General features: G+C 41.0%; 1 protein-coding gene across 8 annotated transcripts in view; it reads right to left on the bottom strand.

The window, feature by feature from the left end:
- Positions 1–24,517, bottom strand: part of LOC145537959 (uncharacterized) — a 475,282-nt gene that overhangs the window by 289,093 nt on the left and 161,672 nt on the right. For 5 of the 8 annotated variants that reach the window (XM_081569007.1, XM_081569005.1, XM_081569009.1 and 2 more), the window contains one exon: positions 18,825–18,882. The exons of the other annotated variants lie outside the window; for them this stretch is intronic. In XM_081569007.1, the coding sequence (XP_081425133.1) occupies positions 18,825–18,882 (58 nt within the window). The remainder of the gene's footprint in view (positions 1–18,824; positions 18,883–24,517) is intronic. 8 annotated transcript variants of the gene reach the window in all.

Genomic DNA, 24,517 nt, shown 5'->3' with positions numbered 1-24,517 from the left:
ATGATATGATTGACAAGGGATTAGTATCCAAAATTTACAAAGAATTCATGATGCTTAACAGCATCAAAACAAACAACACAGTTAAAAAAATGGGCAGAAGACCTATATAGATCCTGTATTCTTGCTCTCATTTCTGGGAGATGGGCTGCTGCCACCACCAAATCTCTTTTACAGATAAGGGAACTCGGGGTAAATGACCAGGCTGATAGATAAGGTCAACCAGGTTCCCAATCTTGGTTGCTCATTAGAATCAACTGGAGAGTTAAAAACACAGCAACAACAAAATGTCCAGGCTGCATTCTTAATAAATCAGATTTTCATCTGGGAAGGGGCTTCAATATTAGTATTTTTAGAAAGTTTCCCATGGCAGTATAAATAATGCAGTCAGGTTTGAGAATCTCTGACAGATCTACCAACTCTCAGTGCAGAGTTAACCAACCAAAAAGCTTCACTGATTTCACACCCCCACCAGTCCAGCTGGAATATGCTTAGGGGGTGCAGTTAGGTCACCCTGACATACCTCTGAGAGAGCTCAGAGCATTTACTGCTCAGTGAACAACAGTGGGGTGGAGACAGTTGTAGCTGTCTTAGGGTCAGTAGTTTCTGAGCCTAGTCCAGATCTCACAGCCCAGGGACAGAAAGAACCCCATCAGCCACAGGCACTTGGAACAAGTGTCATCACTTCTGTCAAACACTAACTGCTTCAAGTCAGTCCTGGAGACACACACACATACTCTCACATCCCAGCATCTTCACACCTACGTATGTGTCCAGGAAGTGGCCCCCTCAGCAACGTTCTGTGTGGATAAGCCATGATGACAGATAAGTGAGGCATCCTGGGGTTATCAGTGCAATTATCGCAATTTGCACTGTAGGTCTGAGTGTGCAGAGGTCCATGGCAGAACCTCCCAATACAGAGGAAACACAGAGAGGAATCTCTTACTACCCGCTTGCCTAATCATTTCCACTTAACACACAGTGAAAGCAGAACTTTGTGACACACTTGCTCTGTCTGGGTGAAGGTTCTGCTTTTTCTGGAAGATCTTGGAAAAATAAAAAGCCCCAAAAACTTGGCCATGAGGGAGGGAGAGATCCTCAACCTTTCATCCACTCAACTAGTACCCATGGTCAGTTTCCTCTCCTGTATGCCATTTGTCTGTGTGCCTGGCACTGTCCTTGGGACCAAGACCCAGGCACAAGTTAGAGATGTCACTGCCCTGGAGTTACCAATGGTTCTGGTGAGAAAACAGGTGAAGAGGCAACACCAAGGCTAGCAATTAGGGTCCCTTTTTCTGGATACCAAAAAACTTTCCATTTTGTCAATGAGCACCCTGTTTCAGGAACCTTGTGGCAATGTTGATATTCAGCCAGTATGCTTACTGAACTATATTTGAAATACTTCTGAGTCAGTTAACTATTGTCCTGACCACTTCCACAGCCCACCCGCTGCCATCCCCTTGAGAGTGCAACGCTGAAAGGGTTAACTCCTGACACAAGAGGTCTCCAGGACATTGCTCCAGCTCCGCCCCCACCAAGCCTCTTTATTGGTTACTGTCTGTGGTGCTCCTCCCCCACCAAGCCTCTTTATTGGTTACTGTCTATGGTGCAGGTGTTGTTCTATATTCAGAGCTTGACTCCTGCCTCTTGGTACATGGCAGCTCTAGAGTTCGTATACAGTTCTTAAGGGCTGTAATTTACTTGCAAGTTAGAGATTAGGGACCTGTTTTGAAGCTGCACATGCACAGCAAGTTCAAGGATTTGATTGTATGTTTATTTGGGATATCTTAGGGTTGCTGATGGCTATTTTAAGGGACTAAAGTCCTTATCTCTACAAACCACTTCTGGGGAATGCTTTCATTCTAAATTAAAATTTTTAGGATGCCGATATAGTTCAGGAAGAGCCCCCCCCCGCCCCCCACCTCCAAAGACAGAGAAAACTAACTCAATGTATGGATATCCAAACAAATATATTAAGAAAATGTTTGCCATTTAGAAAGATTGGTAATGGGTTTCTATTAAATATGAACCATTCTCTGACTGGAAAACTGATCAGGAATTAGCAAACTATGACACAGCCACCCTAGTTTGCACATGAGAGGCAGCTCTGATGGCTGCTTCCAAAGGTTACTATGTCCTACCCGGACAGTACCATTGCCCAGGGGAGTGCCCAAGAAATGACTGTTTAATGATGGATGGTGTGGTCCCCAGGTGTGAACTCTCAGGCCCACTCCTTACTCTCTGCTCTGTGTCACATCCCCTCTCCCTACAGTGTCTCCTGGCTCCCTACTGGGCCTAACCCATGGGAAGTCAACTGAAGGTACTTAAGAGAGCAGAGTTAGAGATAAGCCAAAGTATTTCTCTCCTTCCCTCTGCCTCAGGCAATACCACAGGCTACAATCTATAACAGGGGAGGTACCAGCTCCCACAGGACAAAGCTGCCACTTTCTACCAGGAGAACGGTCCCAAGGTTCTTGCAGTTCTACGTCCCCTGCCTTGTCCTCTCTGGCTTTCTGCTGTTGGTAATCTTGGGGTGCCTCACTGGTTGGCTCCTGCTGACTTTTCTGCATACCCATCATATGTCTAGTCAATCCCCTGAATAAAATTCCCTCTATTTCCTGCTGTGTGGTTTCTCTTCCCAGCTGGACTCTGACTGATACATTGACTAGCTGGGCTCTTCAGTGTTCCTTCCTCCCCCCTTGTCCTCAGTTTCTTTGTTTGTAAATGAGACTGGAGGAAATACTTAGCAAGCTTTATTTCAGCGCCCTGGTTTCTAGCAATGTGGGGCCCTGAAACACTGGGGGACCTCCAAGACTGAAATAAATGTCCTTTGCAGTTTAGAATGGTCTAGAAACAGGTACCTCATTTTGTTTTTCCTTAAATAGTTTTCATTTTGAACTGCAGCTTTAAATCTTTTCTCTGGAAACAGGGTGAAAATACTAAAGAACATATTTGGAATTACACCATTTTAAAAGCAATAGATTCATTGTCTCTTTCTTATGCATTTGTCATTTGGTATTTCTTATCTTTTCTTTAAGTCCTGAAGGTTTAAATGGTTTTCCTCTAGTCTTAATACTCTGTCATTTGGTGATGTGATATGTTGTGGTTATGCTTCCAAATTTTCTTTTTGCTTAAAAATGTTTTTGTAGAATTTTAGATTTTGGCCATATAAGTTATCATCTTTCTGGATTAAGAGATTCTCATCATTTAGTTTTGCCTCAAGTCCTCTTTTGTGTCCTGGATCATTTTAACTGTCTTTCTCTACATCTTTGAAAATTCTTAGATGTCTTCTAAGGCTGCTGTACAGGTGAACACTCAGAAGATACGCATGGCCATGTGGTTTAGGTGGAGAGTGCTTCTTCTGGTTTCCCATCTTCCTTCTCTAAACACTATGTTCTATGCAGCCCCTCACCTCTACATGGACCCCATTCCTCATGCAAGGTCCCAATAAGCCTGGAATGGAACAGCCCCTGTGGTCCTTGTTGGACCCTCTTGAGCAATCTTGGTGGCAAGGCCTGTGGACTTCCTCAGCTGCCTTCCAAGTTTCTGGAGAGGCAAGACTGAAGCAACCAGAGAGTAAGAAGCACATGTTGTTCATAGCAGATCCCTATTGGGAGTGATTCAGCAGGCCGTGACGCATCAGCTTCTTAGAACTGTATTCTGAGAGGAAGGTTGGAGGGCTGTGCATGGGGCCTCATAGAAGCATCCCAAGGGTTTTGGAATCAAATATGGTTCCACTGAATACTCTATGTGAAAACTTCTGCAGTGATAATGGTTTATAGTATTCATTAAGCTCTGACTATGTGATAAGCACTGTGTAGAGTTTTCCTGCATCCGTTATCTTATTTAATTTGAATGGTCATTGGCATTGATTTTATAGATGAGGAAATAGGCTGAGAACAATTAAGCAACTTGACCAATATCATACAACTAGAAAGTGATGAGGCAGGAAATCCCCAAAGTCTATCTGCTTTGGCTGTCTCTCTGCCACACTGCAAGTGAATTACATTTTCCAAGCATCACCTTGTTATCTTATCTTTCATATTAGGATATTAATATGACTATCTTACAGTATTATTTTACATTCCCCCCCACTTCCTCTCCCCTTTCACATTTATTGAGTTTCTATTTTACCTATGTACCAAGTTACATCTGGGTGACAAGAAGACTCACTAGCCAAAAAATTGAAAAACAAAGAAAATCAGTATAGCTTCAAATAATTCAATAAGAGTGCAAAATTTCCCAGCTGAGTGGAAACTGTTTTGGAAGTCTGTCTTAGGTGGTATATGGGCCTGGACTCAAATAGGTCCTCAAAATACACATAAAGAATTCAAAACAGGTTCACATGGTAGGTCTATTGTTAGTTTTTTAAGGAACCTCCATACTGTTCTCCATAGTGGCTGTACTAATTTACATTCCCACCAACAGTGTAGGAGGGTTCCCTTTTCTCCTCATCTTCTCCAGCATGTATTTTTTGCAGTATTCTTGATGATGGCCATTCTGATCAGTGTGAGATGATACCTCAGTATAGTTTTAATTTGCATTTCTCTAATAATTAATGATGTTGAGCATCTTTTCATGTGCTTTTTGGCCATCTGTATTTCTTCTTTGGAGAAACGTCTATTTAGATCTTCCACCCATTTTTTGATTGGGTTGTTTTTCTTTCATTTTGAGTTGTATGAGCTATTTGTATATTTTTGAGATTAATTTCTTGTCAGTCACTTCATTTGCAAATATTTTCACCCATTCTGAAGGCTGTCTTTTTGTTTAGGTGATGGTTTCCTGTGCTGTGCAAAAGCTTTTAAGTTTACATAGGTCCCATTTGCTTACATTTGTTTTTATTTTCATTACTCTAGGAGGAAGATCAAAAAAGATCTTGCTTCAATTTATGTCAGAGAGTTATGCCTATGTTTTCTTCTTCACTTGTGCCTCTTGTATATATCTACCTCTAAGTGGTACATATATACAATGGAATATTACTTAGCCATAAAAAAACAAAATAATGTCATTTGCAGCAACATGGATGGCCCTAGAGATTGTCATATTGAATGAAGTAAGTCAGACAGAGAAAGACAAATATCATATGATAGCACTTATACGTGGAATCTAAAAAAACGGTACTAATGAACTTATTTACAAAACAGAAATAGAGTCATAGATGTAGAAAACCAACTTATGATTACCAGCAGGGGAAGCTGGGGTGAGTGGAAGGGATAAACTGGGAGACTGGAATTGATATATACATACTACTATATATAAAATAAACTAGTAAAATCTACTATATAGCACAGGGAACACTTCTTAATACTCTGTAATGATCTGTATGGGAAAAGAATCTAAAAGAGTTGATATATGGATACGTATGACTGATATACTTTGCTGTACAGGAGAAACTAATGTAACATTGTACATCAACTGTAATTAAAAAAATTAAAGAATTCAAAACACTGTAAAACAATAGAGGTGGACTGTCCCCTTCTCAGACACACATTGTTTGCACCCGTGGAATAAAAGAGCAGCTTCAGGAAGGGGTCCTGGTCAGCAACTCACAGCAACTCACAAGTGAAGGCATCTTGTCTGTGTCTTATTCAATCCAAAGCTTGATGGAGAAATAGTTAGGACCAGGTCCTGAGGCAGCAGGCTGGCACCAGTAAGTTATTGGAGGTGGTTGGGACCAGGCCGACTGTAGCAAGACAATCCTCCCTTTCCAGTTGAGGATTTATCACTCAAGATCTTGAGAGTTCAGGGGCATGCTGAGGGGTCTTGAGGGAGAGAGGGATGGGAGGCTGGGCCGAGTTTGTTAGCAGTATTTTCAAGGCCATCATTTGACTCACTGTCACTTGAACATAAGTGCATCTCCTGGTTGTCTATGCAGAGGAAACATTTAGATATGTAAAACCAAACTTGCTTATTAGTGAGGGAAAAGCCACTGAAGAAAGAGATATCCTTAATGAGGGAACTTGAAACAGAAGTTGACAAAGGGGATTAATGGATCCAGTGGGAGATGAGCCTGGCAGTGACTAGGGCTACAGCAGAGCCCAATGAAACATTTCTGTACTCAACTCTCTAGGCTTTGCTGCCTTATCTGATTATCTGGGTGATGTTCCACTATTCTGCAGGAGAATGAGGGACATCTAGTTGCTTTCAGGATAGATGCATCCCAGTGGGAGATCACAGCTCTAGAACACAGACTGTAAATCCCTCTAGAGCCCAAACCAGAGAAAAAGTATATTCAGTCTTTCTCTTCTCTGATCTTTGGAGATGGAAGTCTTCAAAGGGAAAGGGTAATCAATTCACAACTTTGGGAGCACAGTCAATGATATACTAACGTGATGGTTTGACATTCATCTTATGGTGAACAGCATCACCATTTGGATTTCTTAAGCATTTTGTCTTATTTGCTTTGCATACAGCTCATTGAATACAGAAACTGGAAGGAGCCGGCCTTCAAAAACAACCAGGACCACCACCACAGCAAAAACTGAATAGGCTCTAGAAAGAATAGAAGCTAGGGAAAACAACATTTTAGGCAGGCTTTAACAATGTTTAGGCTATTGTCCACCAGTCTTCAAAGTAAACCCACCTTTCCTCAACAGATAATGGGAGTCTTTGGGAGAGGAGGGGGGCTGAGAAAAGTGGGGATTCATAGAAGCAGAAAATGAGAAGCATTATTTAGGGAAATATTCCTAGATTAGCAAACACATTCATATTCAAACTAGCTCCTCTAAATGCCTCCTTCTCTGAGGAAACTTCCTGGAGTCTCTGGGGTCACTATTGCTTTCTTTAAAGGCCCTTAGCCCTCTCTCCAGTCCTCTATTCTCTACTGAATTGAAACAACTAATTCCAACTTCTGTCCTCATCTTTAGAGTCTGAACTTACCAAGAACAGAGAAACACATCTTCCACGTGCCTGTGCCCATCACTGTGCCTGACACTAAGAAGGGCTCCCAGGTTGACTGCTGGGTGTGCTCTTGCCGTGTGCGAATGACAAGACTGTAATGTGTCAGTATGGAACAGGAAGGGCCACTGTTCTAGCAAACTGAATACTCTCACCCGGTGAGATCTTTTATTTTCCCTGGAGTTCTTATCTTTGTGGCTTTAACACAAGCTACAGGTGTCCAACATCATTTTTACATTTTAAGGATCAATACAAAGGTATTAGAAAGTGTGCTCAAAGCCTGAGGGCTGTTTTCATCCTAACACTATGCAAAACATAAAGGCAGACCCCCACTTTGTATCCACAGAAGCATCATGTGTACATACTCACACCTGCTGAAAACTCCCAAAATTAAACCAGTTTATGCGTTAGGAGAGATCAGTTGCAGTTTTTCTCTTTAGGAAAAATTGCCTTTATGATGTTTAATTTGTTTGTACCAAGTTAAATGAATAAGTATACATAGAAATATAAAATAGATCAGGAGAGAGGGGAAAACAAAAATCTCACTTAAATGTCCAAACTTCTGTTGCTGAAAGAGCAAGCAATGTTCTCCTAGTTGCACAGAAAAAAATGGATTGTTTAGAACAACACGGTGCTTGGGTGTGAGAGGTTTTAAGAGAAAGCATCTGAAATTCATGCTACCCCACCCATTGGGGTTGTGAACTAGGGCTTGTTCTTGCCCTTCTAGTGCTTTGACTACACTGGTCAACTCGGTATCAAGGAAAGGGCAAGAATTTTTTGTCCATATCTTGTTGATGATGTACCCATTAGTCATCTCCTCTCTCTACATCTACTCAGAAACAGCAAATGTGCTGTGTCGCACAAGGTCCCTGGGAACCTTGGCAGGACAACCGTTCACTGTTAGCTGGCCTGGGTCAGGGTGTGAATCCTGGATGAACTCCATGAAACTCCGTGGTTGCTAAGAGACATAGTATCTTTAAATGTCGATTACAGTTTCTCTCAACAGAGCTCAAATATCATCTGTTGTTTGAGCTTTAAAAGTTGCATTATATGCTAGATTTAACACGATGTGGATGAAAATCTTGACTTCATCATTTACCAGCTGGGTAATGATGCTAAGTTACTTCTCTCAGTTTCATTTTTCTTTCTCTGCTAACAAGAAGTGGTGATAGAAAACAATTTCATAAACTACAAAACACTCTACCTGTATTAATTTGAACTACTTAATTCACATCAGATGTGAGAACATATGTGAAAGAGACTGAACACAAAAAAGACATCAGAATATAAATGATTATCACAGGAGTTCCTGTGCCTCTTTGATTGTATATTATTTTTACTATGTTTGAAGTAGATACTAAAATCTATGTGAAGTGAATGTGAGGTGATCTAACAATCAAAATTCATATTTAACTCTTAAAAATTAATTTGGGGATGGTTTCTCAGTAATTATTTACTTTGTAAAATTATTAACAATGGTTTATTATTATAATATCATGTAATATTATAATAAATATTATTAAAGACCCAGATATCCTACTTCATTTTAAGTGTGATTTAATCTACAAAATGTTCTGAGTCCAATTTGTTAAGGTAAAGTATTGCACATCATGTGTATGCTAAACTTTCTGGTGAGGACTGGCAATTGAGACTTAAAACTTCAAATAAGAAGGAATTGGCCAATACTTTGGCCACCTGATGCGAAGAACTGACTCATTGGAAAAGATCTTGATGCTGAGAAAGATTGAAGGCAGGAGAAGGGGATGACAGAGGATGAGATGGTCGGATGGCATCATCGATTCAATGGACATGAGTTCGAGCAAACTCTGGGAGTTGATGAGGGACAGGGAAGCCTGGCGTGCTGCAGTCCATGGTGTTGCAAAGAGTCAGACACGACTGAGCAACTGAACAAAAACAACAAAGAAGGAATTGCAATTGACCCCTCCATGGTCTGTAAATGGATGCTTCCAGTATGTATATGTTGACAGTAACAGTGGAGCCTGGCCATGGCTGTGTGTAACTATATGCTGTGGGTAAGTAGAAAAACCCCTTCCTTTAGGGTTCCTTCCTCACTGAGCCCTCACTGGATTCATCCTCCGGGCTCTGCCCCTCACACCTAGTGGTCCTTGGCTCTGCCCCTGGGTACTTTTGTTTTGGTTCCTGCTGGGCATGGTAATGACACACTCTTTGAATCCATGCTTTAGTGAATTCTTGCAGTATTCCTGTTTTTCTTGTCTGAGCCTTCCTGACTTTAAATAACCAAACAGCAGCTGCTTGGAATCCAAGTGCTTGGATTTTGGGATTAGACAAGCATGGCTGAGATCCTGACACTGACAATGGCCAATTATTCACCCTGGGACACTGGGCAAGATTACTTCAACATTCAATGACCTGATTTTGCTCATCTGTAAATGAGGATAATAACATCAAACATGTAATTCTTTACATTAAAAAGATAAGAGCTTTTAGCATGGTGCATAAGAGAAATCTCTCAGAAAGTTATAGTGTCATTGGTGCTTCTGAAGTTTGATGGGCCATCATAAAGAGGAAAGAGTTTGTTCTTTTTTGTTCCCAAGGGATAAACTGAACCAATAAATGAGAGTAAGAGAGAGAGCTAGTTGGGTTCAACAGAAGGAAGAAATTCGGAACCATTTCCGTGGCCCCCAGAACAGGATAGATTGCTTCTGGGTCCCGGAGTCTTGAAGGGCTCAAGTAGGAGACAAGTGCCAACATCTCAGGGATGCTGGAGACAATATTTTGTTGGTGAGGTGGCAATGGTGGGGGGGAGTTGGGGGAGACTGGTAGCAGTGAGCTCTCTGATACTCTGTAAGATTTAATGAAATTTTACCAAGATATAGAATTCCTATGTTTTGTTTTCCTGAACATTAAAACATATATAATGTCATTTGCTAATCTCATCAAATGGACTGCTCCTTATTAAAGTGTGCAAAAAGATGGAATTTTCAACTATGCTATACAAATAAATATTATCTTTGAATATTGCAAATATATGAATATAGAGCAAATATTATTTTCAACTTTCTGAAATAGCTTTGTAGGAGCTATGTAGAAGAAGAATCTCTAAAAATATTCTACAATTCTTTAAAGTTTTTTTTTTTTAATAATATGGCCATCTCAGAAACATGAGAGAATTACCAATTGTGAGTTATATGGGACAAATCCTTCAGAAATCCTGATTTATAATAGTACATTAGGAACAATGAAAAAAACTCCCATTTGAGGGATCTATATGCCATATGTGATTCTAACATCTCCCTATGAGGTAGATACTTTTAGTACTCCCATTTTACAGAGGAGAAAACTGAGGTTTGGAGAGATCTAGAAATTTGTTCAAGGACACCCAGCTAAACGTGGAACAGTCTGACTCCCAGCCCCTGCTTTTTCCACTGTGTCATACTTCTTCTCGACCACTTCCTGTCTTGCCTGAACAAACACAGTTTGAACAAACACAGTTTAGGTCAAACGTCCAAACAACGATGACGTGCCCCAGTCACGCCTTCCAATTAAACCCTATAATTTCCAAGTCTGAGTTGGAAATCCTTTGGCTCTGTGTTCTTGTCTGGCCTGCCCAGGAAAATGTTTATTTTGAGATATGCCTCTCTCAGAATGGCTGGATGTTTTTGATGGTCATTCATACATGGACAGTGTTGAACTGGAGGTACAAGAGTTGCTACTTTCTCTCACAACTGAGACCGCCCATTTGTCCCCTGCTCCTAATTTGGGTTATGTTTCAAAGAGGGTGTTAAGGTTATTAGTGGGTCCATAGAGACTATAAATAGAACCCTGGGCTTTAGCCAACTCATCGTGTTTATGGGTTGCGTTGCAACCGTTGTTGGTAATTATAGACGCGTGGGTGAGGATGGGTACTGATGAATAGTTCCTCCTCTTAGTTTCCTCTTTGCACAAGCCCAACACTGAGGGTGTCCAAACTCACAATCTCATCATAAGGTCCCTCGTGTCTAGCCACTGCTGTATTTCCTGGCTAACTGAAGTAACCAGGGAGGATGAAAGATTTTAAGGTATTCCATATTACCAGCCAAGCTACAATCTGTGTAATCGATGCCTTCTTTAAAACAAATAATGTGACTTCAAGCTCAGGTAATAAAGAATCTGCCTGCAATGCAGGAGACCTGGGTTCGATCCCTGGGTTGGGAAGATCCCCTGAAGAAGGGAATGCCAACCCACTCCAGTATTCTTGCCTAGAGAATTCCATGGACAGATCATGGGGTTGCAGAGTCAGACATGACTGAGCGAATAACACTTTAACTTTCAAAGGAAAGTTGCTTCTCATCCTACCTGTAGACATCCTACCTGCAAGAAAGATTTCCTCCTCTTTGTGATGACAGAGCATTTCCCACAGTCTTTGCAGATAAATGTGTAAAGAGGATTCATGGATCTAATTGAAATGAAGATACCCAGGAGAACTCAGTGAAACAAGACATACGCTGCATCCAGTAAATTGTTGTAGTCTGTAATATAAGCTCTTTCAATACTCCACATATAAAAGAGGGCAGTAAAGGGAGGTGGGGAGCAGTCACCTTTTCCAGCTTTTCTCTTTATTCTCTCATGTGTCAAGGGGAAGTGTTGGTCACAGACCAAGGATGCTCCCTGAGCTGACCATGCAGCTACCAGAACAGTCAGGCACATCAGATTATAACCAGTCGACTGAACTTAGACTGTGTGAAAGAATAGCTGAGAGAAATAAAAGAAAAACTGCTGTCATCTTCAAGGTAGAAGACATTCTTTCCCACTTACCAATCTCAGTCCATGCCTTTGGGTACCAGCAGCAGAAAATCAACTAGTGGGAAAGAGAAAATGAGGCCATCTAGGGGGACCCATCCAATTCCCTGTTATACGCCCTCACCATGTCCTACCTTTGCCTCAGCTTGTCTAATTCATGTACTCTGATGAAGGCTAAGTAGGTAGTTTTCAAGCTGCCTAGAGGATCTGGCCAGGGTTGGTATAACATGGTGCATGAAGGCAAGAGGAATACCCACTTAGTATCCAGGGACAAGATCCTGAGCTCATATAAGTATGTGACAGTTCATTTAAGCAAAAGGTAAGGAATAAAAGAAGCCATTCACAAAGGATGACATATTGTGTAATTCCATTTATACAAAATGTCTAGAATAGGCAAATCTATAGAGACAGAAACAGCAACCCACTCCAGTACTCTTGCCTGGAAAATTCCGTGGACGGAGGAGCCTGGTAGGCTACAGTCCATGGGATCGCAAAGAGTCGGACACGACTAAGCAACTTTACTCACTTGATAGAGACAGAAGGGGCTTCTCTGGTGAGTCAGACAGTAAAGAATCTGCCTGCAATGCAGGAGACCCAAGTTCAGTCCCTAGGTCAGGAAGATCCCCCGGAGAAGGAAATGGCAAATCACTCCAGTATTCTTGCCTGGAGAATCCCAAGGACAGAGAAGCCTGGTGGGCTACAGTCCATGGGTCACAAAGAGTCAGACATGACTGAGCAATTAACACTGTCCTTCTATAGAGACAGAAAGTAGTGGTGCCTAGGGCTGAGGGACATGGGAGGTTGGAGGGTGATGGCTAAGGAGTAAGGCATTTCTTTTTTCAAGTGGTTAAAATGTTCTAAAATTGATTGTGGTGATGAATGTACAACTCTGTAAATAAGCTAAAAGTCACTGAAGAGCATTCATTAATTGGGTAAATTGTTTGATATGAGAATTATATCTCAACGAAGGTGTTAAGGGGAGCTAAGCTGTGGAATACCACACTGAGTAAGGAATAGTGGGGTGGAGAATGCTAACCAGAGATGGTCTGCTGGGTGGTCCTAGGAGGGAGGTCAGAGGTATTACACAGTTCCAGCTACAGCTCAAGCATTAATATTTTGAAAAGGGCGGTGATGGCTTCTCTCCTCATGTAAAAGACCACTGGAGATCATGACATGATTATTATAATCTACTTCTCCCATTCCAGTGGGATGAATCCGTCTAAAGTTGACCCTGGTGAATCTTGGTCCTTGGTTTATAGCTACGGAGAAATCGACTTTTCATTTCTCAAAGCCTAGTTAGAAAGTTAGTTTGTGCACTATGATCCTTGGAGATTAACTGCTCTTCCAGGTGTCAGTATTTTTCTATGGTTGCATTTTTTTTTTTCAGGGCTCACTCAAAGAGTTCCAGAATTGGCCAGTCATTGGAGTAGGAAGGGGGTTTTAGTTATCTTTTACTCCAGTGTGTCTATAACAAATAATGAATGAGGAGCCACTTGTACAAGGTCCAGTCCTCGATACAGTGATATGAGACAGTTAGTCTAGTATTTAGATGCCCTGATCCTTCTACAGCTCTCCAACCTCATTTCCCACTGTCTGTCTTAGAGAGATTCAGAACTGTGCCTGCATTTTTGCTCATGCTAATCCTACTATCCAAAATATCCTTTTTCCTTTTCCGTATTTGGCTGCTTCTGACCTGGTCTTCAGGACTCTTCCAGGAAGACGTCCATAAATTCTCAGAATGATCTGGGAGTCCTTTCTACAGTCCCATAGCACCCTGTTTATACTTCATCAACACATTTGCTACATTTTAATGGGATTATCTATTCATCTGTGTCCCTACTGGTCTGGAGTCTACTTAAGCTCATCAGTATATCTCTTTGTCCTCAGCTTGGCTAGTTTCCAGCACCTAATACATTCTTAATAAATGTGTGCTGAACCCCTTTGTTTCAAAGAGGCTAGGCAGCAGTCACGTAGGAAGTTTGACCAAAGAGATTTGGCACCATTCCTCTTAACCCCAAATATCATTCTAATAATCAGGTCCATTCAAAAGATCACAGAGTGGCAGGTCATTCTTAGAGTTCGCTAAACCTAGCACATGGCCAAGCGTACATACTAGGCACTCCTTAAATGTCTGCTAAACTGATGAATATTTACAGTCATATTGACATCATATGCTAACCATCTTACTGACCACACTTTCCATACCTTAGACAATCCTAAATTATTTACTCACATGCTAAGTTCATATGTTCATTCATTATTTGACAAAAGAACACTATGAGTTTCCCACAATGGAGCTGAACAACTCTTCACTTTTGACAATAGCACCATCTTGGTAATGGAAGATTCATGTAATTGTCTGAATATTCAAATATTAATTTATAAAAGTGAATGGGAAACAGAAAAAGAAAAGTGCTGATATTAGTAAAAATATGCAGAGAGTTCTCATTAACTAAATAAAATTAAGACAAAAATAGAAATAATTAGATGTGCTAAAAGTGGCCAGTCTTCAGCCGTGATTGGATGCTCAATGGAAAAGATGTTGATTGTATGTTCAATTACGAATAAAAAGAACAAATTAAAGAGCATGGGTAAAATTCTGGGACTGTAGTATCAAACATAGTGTCCAAAAGACAAAGAGTAGTTAGCATATTTATAAATTATTTTTTAAATCTCTGGAAGTCCTCTTATCTCTTAACCAAACCAAATAGTGTCTATGTCTTTTGCTTGATATCTATACCTTTGATTTTCGTGTTTTTCATGAATACATTACATATCAAGGCAGGAAGTGACATGTCATATTGGAGATTCTTGAAGCCTTTTCCAGTCCCAAAAATCTTTGGGAGGAGTAATACTTTAAAAGGAAATAATAGCCAACTGAGGACAAAATTCAAAGATTATATCCTAGCTGTAGCTTTATTGCTAAGTTATTAAAAGCACAGACATAAGAGTCAGATACAACTAAATCACCTAGCAGTGTGTCTCTATCAAATTACTTAATCCTTCAAACTTCAGTTTCTTTATCCAAAATGAGGATGATAATAGTACTCAGGCTGTAGGGTAGCTGCAATATTCAAATGAAAATATTCAGTGTGCTTAGTCCAGTGGTGGGTACCTACTCTGAGCTTCTAACATAAAAGTCGCTGCCTAGGAGGGAAGAAGGATGCTGGAAGAAGTGATAGGATGGGCTAAGCTTGGCCTACTTCACAAATTGTCTAAGACCCCATTGGATCTTCCTATTGAAAACTCAACACAGAAACATTACAACTTCTATGTCTACTCCTGATCTACCCACTGGGCCATTCTGGTTTCTGCTGGAGTGAGTGGGAGAGTGCTATTTCTTTACCTAATGACTCCTTCCAAATTAGAGAAGCTGGAAACCCTGACAGTTTGTTCCACCCATTACTTTTTTTGTTTCACTACCTCTGCACTCAGGAAGGTGTGTCTCTGATACTGTTGTCACATCTGCATTTTGATTTTTCAGTTGTCTGAGGCTCCCAGCTCTTTGAAACAGGTAAAGATTACAACTCTACAACTATGCAATCAAAAGTGGCTCAGTTTAGGACATGCTGTTAAAAACAACACAGCGGCAGGCTAACCCTGTGTGATGGATACTGGGTACCACAACCTCCTGAGACTCATGATCACCACCCAGGGCCTCTGTGCTTGCTCCTCTGACAGGGCTGGGACTGTAACCTCACTTCCATTTGGACAGCATTCTTGCCTACATTCTTCTTTAACAGTTTACAAGGGGTTAATGACATTATTTATTGCTGTTTAACATTTATTATTTATTATTTTTAGCCTTGCATATTAAAATATTTTGAGAAAGTCTCGTACTTCTAATATTGTACCAAGAACTCAAACACCTTTAAGGAGCAAGCCTAGGTACAGTAGAGAGAGAATCAGAAGTTGGGGGTGGGTGGTAGCAAAAAACACAGAGGAAAGGGAAGAATGAGATAAAAGAAAAACCAAGACTATCATGTCAAAGTACCCAACCCAAGGCCTAGAACGTAGTGGGAAGTGTTCCGTAGTTGAAGAGTCTGCAACCTTTCCTGTATAACTACACTGCCCTAGCATTTTGCTTGTGAAATGACTTCCAGACAAAATCAGTAGTCATATCAAAATTACTAGTCCTAAATACTGACATTTTGCTGAAGCTCTCATCTTTCACAGGTAATCCTTCTGAATGCACTGTCAACATGCACAGCATCCATTTCCTTACACCCGTGTTCTCCTCGCCTCCTCTAACCTGACTTCACACCCTCACTCCTCTGTAGCCCCACAGTCACTGCTCCCCTTCAGGGTCAATGGGTGCCTTTATTCTGTGGGTGAGTCTGGGCCTCACTGGCCTTCCTGAAGTATGTGACACAGTCAACTAGGATGATCTAGGAGTCCTTCCTATGGTCCACAGCAGCCTGTTTGTGTGTGCGTACTAAGTTACCTCAGTCCTGTATAACTCTTTGTGACACTGTGGACTGTAGCCCGCCAGGCTCCTCTGTCCATGGGATTCTCCAGGCAAGAATACCAGAGTGGGTTGCCATGCCCTCCTCCAGGGGAATCTTCCCGACCTAGGGACCAATCTTGCACCTCTTATTGTTTCCTGCATTAGCAGGCTGCTTCTTTACCACTAGCACCACCTGAGAAGCCCCATAGCTCGTGGTCTCATAGCACCCTGTTTATACTCTTTCAACACATTTACTAGGTTGTAATGGGATTATCTATTTATCTGGGTCCATACTGGTCTGGAGGCTCCCTAGGGCCCATAGCTATAGCTCTTTGTCCTCAGCTGGGGTAGTTCCTAGCACCAAATCTAGTCTTAATAAATGTGTGCTGAACCCCTTTGTTCAAAGAGGCTAGACAGCAGTCACCTAGGAAGTTCAGCCAAAGAGATTTTGGCACCGTTTCATCTTGAAACCCTCTTCCCTGCCCTTCTTGCCACAGTTTCCCTTTCTTCTCCTTCAGTTTTCCTTTCTGGCTCCTCCTTCTTTGCTCGCTTCTTTTGGTTGACAAGTTGAAGGAACTATCCTTGGTTTTCTGTCCTCACAGGACATAGCTATCCCTTGCCATGATTTTAACTACCACCAACATGCAAACAACTTTTACATTTTTCTGGTCATCTCTGACCTGTCTTTTGAGCCTCAAGCCCACATAACCAACTGCACAATGGGCATCTCCACTTGGATATCCCACAGGCATCTCAAATTCAACACGCATACAACTGAATTCATTCTCTCTCACACCCCCTGCTCTCCACATCATCTATAGTCACTCAAACTAGAACTCTGGGTGTCATCTCAGATTTCTCATTTTCCTTTAACTGCCACTTCCTTCCCTGCTACATGTCCACCGAGTCTTGGAAATTATATCTTTCAAAACCTCTAATCCACATACCCACTACCTTAAGTTGTAATTCTCACATCTTTCTTGAATTCTTTTTACAGCCTCTCAATGAGTTTTCCTGCCTCCTGTCTTGCCATCTTCAGACCCATTCTCCCCACAAATACCCAAGTGATCTTTCCAAAATGAAACTCTGGTAAGTCCCTACCTTCCTTAAAGCCTAGCCATCAACTTCCCATTGCTTATACGGTGGAATAAAAACCCATTTTCAGAGCCTACCAGGGGTTCTTTGATTTGACTACTGTATTTTATTACTACTATTCTCCCTCCCTCTCTCCAACTTACATCTTCGGCATCGAACTTCTAGAAATTCTCCCAAAGCACCATGCTGTTCCATACGTTTCCATATATTTTTGTAAATGCAAAAGAATTTTTTTCACTTGTCTTTGCATCTCATTCTCACCTAGACAAGTGTCTATTTATTAACAAAGGGCTGGTCCAAGCGTTATCTCTTTAGCCTTCTCTAACTTCCCCTCTCCCTCTCCTTAGGGAGCTGACTACTTTCTCTGATCTGCCACAGGATATCTGTCTGGTATCTACCATGCTTATTTACATGTCTGTCTCTCTGCTAGAAAAAGTTCAGGGTGAGGAATGACATCTTATTAGTCTTTACTCTCACTCCTGCGCGCAGGGCGTAAAACAGGCACTGATCCCGTGTTTGATTAGTAAGAGAAGACAGCACCTCATCATGCTTCATATCAACCGGAATTGAAAATCCAAGAAGCCACCTTTGAGAGCGTCAGTCAGTTTCAGTCTCAGTTGCTCAGTCTGAGCAGCTTCGAGCAGCTTCCTGAGCCCTCCACCAGTACAGAAAGCATCCAACCTGCCAAGAGGTGTGCGCTGCATTCACTGATCCTGCTGACTGGATGGCCCTTTCTTCCCTTTGCCCCAGTCTCACACCCCACAAACTGTGCATCTTAAAGGTCATGGTCATAAACAGTCCTTATCAATCAAAGCATCAGTAGAGAAAAAAATCCCACTCTAGGATATGGTGAGACACTTGGTTTCAAAACATTGCTGATCGTTAAATGAGTAATGTTAATGTGATCTCAGAATAGTAAACACACCCCCACATGGATAATGATATTACTTGCATTATCTGGAAAGGAAAAAAAAAAGCAACATTTGGCTGCAAGGACCATGGAAGAGAAGTCTGTATGGGTAATTCAAGTTTTATCAGGGCAGGTAAACTGCAGTTTTCTAACTGCCTCCCCACAAAGGGTGGGCACACACATTCCCAAATCAAATCTTCCTTCTAGGGTAGGGTGTGTGACGTGGGGGAAGTTCAGGGAAGCGGGGAGACACACATAGAGGAAGAAAACAAAGGCCTTCATTTTCTAAAACTGTCACTCACTCTGGTTGAGAAAGAGTTTCTCAAGAATTGTGAATGTCCTGTTCAGGAAGTAACACTTCATCACACGGCTAATAATCAGCCATGTGCTTGTCAGGGATTGGTTTTTCCCTTCTACGGTGAGAGAATGGCCTAAGGCAAGCTTGGACACCTTCCCCAGTGACCTGATAGTCATTTGAACACATTCAACATCCATCTTCCAACATGTTTGAGTGTATTACTTTAACTCACCTGGGAGATGCACAATGGTGGGGCGGAGTGGGAGAAGGTTTCTTCTGAAGTTTCAAAAGATTTGTATGGAACCAGGCCAACACCCCGTGCCAAATAGCCTTTTCTATGGGAAAGCAGATTATGGGGGGCCTGTGCATGTGTCAAGTCAAACCGAAAGTACTTTCTTTTCCCCCTCCAGCTCACTTGCCTTTGCTTCTTCTCTCTGAGTTCTTCCCCAGAATTCAGTATCTTGAGGGCCTCTTATCCTTAAAGAAAACAACCTAATCAGCTTATTCTCTCTGAGGTGTTGGCAATTCAATACAACCAGTGTTTACATTTAGCAGAGATGAGTACTTTACCCAAAGGAATGACTCTCTAATGGTGAAGTTTCTGGTCCTATCACGGGAGCTGATGGGACTTTCCAGTGCACCTCAAGCCCTACAATACTGGTGACTCCTGATGATGAGGGCACGGAAGCATGATCCTCATGCTTCCTTCCCTCACAAGAGGCTGATAGCTTTCTTCACGGTTATCAACTTTGCTTTTATGCAATAGTTCTGTTTCAGCTTTTTTTTCAGAAACACTAAGCAGAAGTAGTTAAATCCCAAAGGTCTTTGCCTCTTCTCCAGTGATCCTTAGCACACTGGCACTCTATCCAGGACTTCTTCAGCAGAAAAGATAGCCCGAAGAGGGACAGGGAAGCTGGCATCTCGTGACCCCTTAGGTTGTATCCCTTTTTAAGACCCAAGTCATTTGGTGATCTTACAGCAGATACATGAAGGTACTCATCCATTCATTTATTCAAAAATTACTTATTAAGCTCCCCCTGCATGCACTAAAGAACAAAACTGACCAAGCCCCTGCGCTGGCCAAGCTTTAAGTTGGAAATTGGTTTAAACTATTTCTATCTGTCTCCAGAAAGCAGAACTGGGACAAATGGCTCAGGGAAGCAGGTTTCTGTTTCACATAACAGACAACCAAATATGGAATAGTAATGAGCTCCTGGTTACTAGAGGGGTCTAAGAAGATGCATGACTGCTTGCTGCAGAGATTCATGCATGCAGCTGGACTAGATCCTCTGTCTTCAGCTGTTTCTTTTAGCAGCAGGTGTCTTTTCTCAAACAAAATTTTAACCTGCATCTCCAATATATTAAAAAGCAGAGTTGCTGTGGTTGAAGTGGTAAATATGGATCTAGAGGATCCCCTAAAGGCCACTCTGTCCAGTAAACCCTAGATATCCACAAGCCACTGGATGAGATGGTCATGAAGCTCTCAGCCTACTCTGGAGTCATGGGGGTCTGTGAATCTAAGTAGGATGGCATATGTTTCTCACCAGTCTTCCTCTCCCTCTTCCCCATTTCCACCTCTTCCTAGGAGAGAATCTGGTGAAGCCACAGAAAAGAGGCAGAGGCTCCAGGATCTGAGAGTCCATGTGTATTCTTTGTCTTTTAACACAAGATTTACTTCCTAGCAATGGACTCCCTCGTCACACCAGCTCAGATGTAACAGGTGTGACTAAGGGATTGCACACTATTCTGCAATCTGGAGCAGGAAGCTGGACATTCAGTCTCCCTTCAGATCACTGCCAGGAAAGTCCCATTCCCATTGGGCACACTGTGCTTAGAAAGGAAAACCTTCAGCAGGTCAAAGACTCTGGGCACTCACTGGCTTGGGGCTGATGATGGGATATAGGACAGGAATCTGGCAACTTGAAAGAGAGTTTGAAGTCTTTCAAAGGATACAGCTACCACACAGAGCCTCATACTTACCCAATCATAACCTTATCATCCACCCAGCTAGAATTGTCCTGATAGTCCCTAAAAAGTTCATCCAAACTGGACTCACATCATCTTAGCTTCAGAGTCTACAAAGTCCAATGCTGGTCCAATGGTTGAGAATCTGTCATCCAATGTAGGGGACAGGGTTTGATCAGAGAACTAAGATCCCACATGCTGCAAGGCAAATAAGCCAGTGCCACAACTACTGAGCTCTAGAGCCTGTGAGCCACAACCAGAGAAGCCCATTTGTCGCAATAAAGACCCAGTGTAGTCACACACACAAAAAACAATAATAACAAAATTAAAAATAAAAAGTGTTAATTTGATAAGTTAAAACTGCCATACTGTTTTCATTTTTTATTACCAGTGAATTTGAATGTTTATATATACTAATTTACCACCAATATTTTATTCTCCTATGACCTGTCTACACATAACACACCCATTTTTCTCTGTGGCCTTAATATTTTTCTCATTGATTTGTATGAACTCTGTTAAGGTTATTGAATGTCATATTTGTGACAAATAATTTTCACAGCTTGTTATTTATCTCTTAATTTGACATTGTTTTAAATATGTAAACATTAGTATCTATTTATATTAAAATATGACTCCCTTTCTGTTTCATTTCTTTCTTTGTTTTCATGCTTAGAAAATGCTTCTCATTCAGAAATCAGATGAATACTCATTAGATTTCTGCTGGGTATCTTATAGCTTCATTTTGTAAAATCCTCTTTTAAAAAATGTGGTGTGCTGCTTGTTTTTAAAACTGAATAAAACATTTTCTTAATGACTCAGGCAGAGTTATATTTATGAACAGTGTTTAAAGTTTTGTGTCATAAGACAAAATACTCCCAGGCACCACTGAAATGGTAGAGAGAATTTTCCCCATTCTCTGAAACCTCAGACTCTGTGATTTTCTAGTTCTGTGGCTGATTTTCAATTTTGATCTGTTCTCTGACATTAGGCTTTTAGCTTTCCTCCCCTATGGTAGATGCAACTGTGTCTACTGTCCGCCACTCACAGTGTTCCCTACTTTAAAAGCTCATACATAAAATAACTGTAATTGTATTACCATGAACTAAAGATATGTATAGTTGAGCCTGGGTGTGGAAGGCAGAATAATGGCCTCACAAAGGTGTCCATGGGCTTCCCAGCTGGCGCTAGTGGTAAAGAACCTGCCTGCCAATGTAGGACACTTAACAGAATTGGGTTCAATCCCTGGGTCAGGGAATATCCCCTGGAAGAGGGCACTGCAACCCACCCCAGTATTTTTGCCTGGAGAATTCCCTGGGCAGAAGAGCCTGGTGGGCTACAGTCCATAGGGTCGCAAAGAGTCAGACACGACTGAAGTGACAACACAAAGGTGTTCATGTCCTAATTCCTAGAGACAGTATATTCAATATACTGTGCTAAACAGCAAGGGAAAATTAAGATTTCTGATCAGCTGACCCGGCGAAGTGGAGATTATTCTGAATTACTGGTTGGGCTCAGTGTAATCACAGGGATACTCGGAAGTGAAACATGGAGGTAGAAGAGTCAGTGTCAGAATGATTTGATAAGAGAAAGACTCGACCAGTCATTGCTGGCTTTGATGATGGAAGGGAGCCACAAACCAAGGAATTCAGGCAGCTAGAAGTGAGATGGTGGAAAAGGCAAGCAAGTGGCTTCTCCCTGAGAACCTCCAGAAAAGAATGCAGTGCTCCTGACAGCTTGATTCTAGCCTAATGAGACCCATTTCAAACTTCTGACCCCCAAAATTACAAGACAATAAATTTGTGTTGTTTTAAGCCATAAAATTTTGTGTGATTTGTTACAACAGCAATAAGAAAATAACATGGGGCCTAGAAGTCTATTAAACAGAAAAAAATCTCATGGGCTTCAGTGCATGACCTTGACGTCTGCTATTTTGGCTGCTCTGAGGTTTTATTTCCACCACTCTCCCTCCCAATTATTTCCATGGTTGCTGGAAATCCAACCTACATCTAGATCAGAGGCTAAGTAGGGCATTTTTATTTTACAAGAATTAGCCTCTACAAATTAAGTTGCAAACATTGGGTCAAAGAGTGAAGTAGAAGGAAGCTGCAGAGACACAGTATTTTTGAAGTTTTTCAGAGAAATCACAAGGCTGGACTGTCTGCCCAGTTTGGAAGAAAGACCATCCAAGCGAAGGTCATGACCTCTGGACTGGGTGAGAGCATCATGGTTTAATTAGCATCTGCACTGAGTCAGATAACCATCTCTGTCTTTAGGTAAAATCCCCTCTGTCTCTAAAATGCTGGGTACTTCAAAAGCATGCAATGCAAGGAATCCACATAGCAGAGTCTTCTGGCAGTAGGGCTGGGAGATTAAATGGATTCTGTGCCACCAAGAGCGCTGGATCCAGACTGAATGACAGATCACAAACTAAGTCAATAAAAACTCAGGTGCTCCTCAAGAATAGTTCACAAATAAGAATAAGGGAGGATCAGGGAAGAAGGACCTGCATTGGGCAGAGGGAACTTGCCTCTAAAATGCATCAAGATATTTCCCCAGTGGTGTAAGTAAAGACTGCACTTAGGTAATTTGTTGTAATAAATGTTGAATGAAAATCTGGAGTGTGTTATTTATCTCTGTATTCCTAATGTCTACCACAGTGTCCTACATGTAGTAAATATTCAATAAATTCTTGTTATAAGAATGAACAAACGTATGAATTTAGTAATCCTCTGCCATCTTTAAATCCCACTCCAGGGATAGTAACAAAGACCTAATAAAAGTTTTCAATCTTAACATAAAAGACTAATGTTTACATGCAGCCCTACTCAAGTTAACTTAGGATGTAAAAAAAGTACTTTATTAATATATTGGAATTCTTTTTATTCCAAGGGAGGGAAAAAACTGACTTTCTCTGAGCTATAAGCTTTGGGGTGACAGTTGAGAAAGAAAAGCAAAATGGTTAAAGGTAGAGAATAATAATTATAGAATAGTGTCATAATTTAAAATGTAGTTTTAATAACTTAATGCATGTATGACATTTAGAGATTAGTGTCTGATGTAAATGCCTTCAATAGATTATGACTATGATTTTACTCTTTAACATTTTTACATGCTCTCCAATGATTAAAAGGCAATGTTCAGAAAAAATAACCCAAAACCATTATTAAATAAGGTCAAAGAATATATGGGTTTGTTAATTTATTAGAAAGAAAAGTAACTAATGGATGATGATAAGACTATCTTTATATGTATACAATGACATATACAATATGGACAGTTACAAAAATGAGAGTATTGATTTAAATATATTTTCTTGGCTGTGTTCATTACTTAAGGGGTCACACAGTGAATCTACTACTAAAGTAAAGAATACTTCTTCAAGGTGGTATTAATACTGTAAGTTTTGAACATGTTGGGTTTTTTTTATATAAATAGGACACTTTAGGATAAATAAACCAAAGAAGAGGCTTAACTCAGGTCAAGAAACATGAGCACCAAGATGAAAGGTAACATACAGATCAGATATATAAGGCAATGCTGATTAAGCCATATCCTTAAGGCAATACAATTCACTTTCAAAGTACTTATTGGGGCATTTGAAGACTCATAAGGAACTGACAGCCACCCTAGACCCAAAAGTCAGAAAAGATCAATCTTTCAAAAAAATAAAATAAAACAAAAAACATAAACCAATTAAAAAAAGAAACCTCCCTCCCAATTAGGAGCTTTGATTCCATGTTTGTTGTGATGGAGGAGGAGAGCTGTCAGATTCATTTGCTCTCATCAAGGAAGTAACAGGATGGGTATGGACCCAAAGGTGTCAGTGTAGACTAACTAAATGATCTACATTGAATATGAATGACTGTGTAGCTGTCTCTTCTCTTGATTATCAAAGAAAGGTGGTAAATGAACAACTTTGAGACCACTGGGTTAGAGTTATTCCAGTACTTTCTTCTCTCCAAAGTCCCTGGACATGCCAATAACCTGAGCCCTTATTCTTGACAGAAATGTTAATACCGAGACCTAAATGATGCCATTTGGGGCCCAAATTGACTTTACAATTAACTGATGTGAACACCATTTTCCAGCTCACATTTGTGGAAACTTACAAAGAAAAGAGTAGGTTTTTTTGTTTCTCAAAAAA

This window comes from Giraffa tippelskirchi, chromosome 2 (assembly GCF_054371585.1).
Source record: "Giraffa tippelskirchi isolate mGirTip1 chromosome 2, T2T-mGirTip1v1.2.pri, whole genome shotgun sequence".
In the NCBI taxonomy this organism is placed as follows: Eukaryota; Metazoa; Chordata; class Mammalia; order Artiodactyla; family Giraffidae; genus Giraffa; species Giraffa tippelskirchi.
This window is presented reverse-complemented; position numbering and strand designations above follow the sequence as displayed.